This window comes from Nannochloropsis gaditana (assembly GCF_000240725.1).
Source record: "Nannochloropsis gaditana CCMP526 unplaced genomic scaffold scaffold1674, whole genome shotgun sequence".
Classification (NCBI taxonomy): Eukaryota; class Eustigmatophyceae; order Eustigmatales; family Monodopsidaceae; genus Microchloropsis; species Microchloropsis gaditana.
Window position 1 is genome coordinate 1 of NW_005802280.1, and position 623 is coordinate 623.

The 623-nt window shown below is 61.0% G+C and overlaps 1 protein-coding gene across 1 annotated transcript; it reads left to right on the forward strand.

Annotated features, from left to right (window-relative positions):
* Nucleotides 1-623, forward strand: NGA_0686100 (type i fatty acid; the record flags this gene model as incomplete). The annotated part of the gene is made up of 1 exon (XM_005852271.1): nt 1-623. A coding segment is annotated over exon 1 (576 nt), but the record flags the coding sequence as incomplete, so codon positions are not given.

Sequence of the window (623 nt, forward strand, 5' to 3'; positions counted from 1 at the left end):
TAGGCGGTATCACGCCCGATATCGGGGTGTCGGCGCTCAGCAGTCTCATGTCGCACAAGGCTGGTTTGGCGCAGGCGGCGGTGATGCCGGTGTCATGGTCCAAGTTTGCAGCTCGTTCAGGCGGTCGTTTGCCTCCATTTTTCTCGCGTGTGGCGCGAACAGACATGTCTGCCGTGGGCGGTACGTCTGGTGGATCGGGCGGTGCGTTGGAGATGCTCCAGTCAATTGCTGCGTCGGACCGACTGCTATATTTGCAAGAGTTGGTGCTCGAGACTGCGAGGGAGGTGTCCGGTAACGGAGAGCTGGATGGTGACGCGCCGTTGATGGAGTCAGGCTTGGACTCTTTGGCTCAGGTGGAGCTGCGCAATACTTTGTCGTCTCGGCTGCACGGTATGCAGCTGTCTGCGACGTTGTTTTTGGACTACCCCACGGTGAAGGGAGTGGCGTCGTATTTGTTGCAGGAGATCATGCCGTCTCAAGGTGTGCGCGGCGGGTTGCAGCGTGTGGTGCTGTCGGCGGATGCGTCATCGGAAGGACTGGCGGTGGTGGGTATGGCGTGTCGGCTGCCCGGCGGGAGCGACAGTCCAGCGGCTTTTTGGGAGATGCTCGCGGAAGGTCGCGAC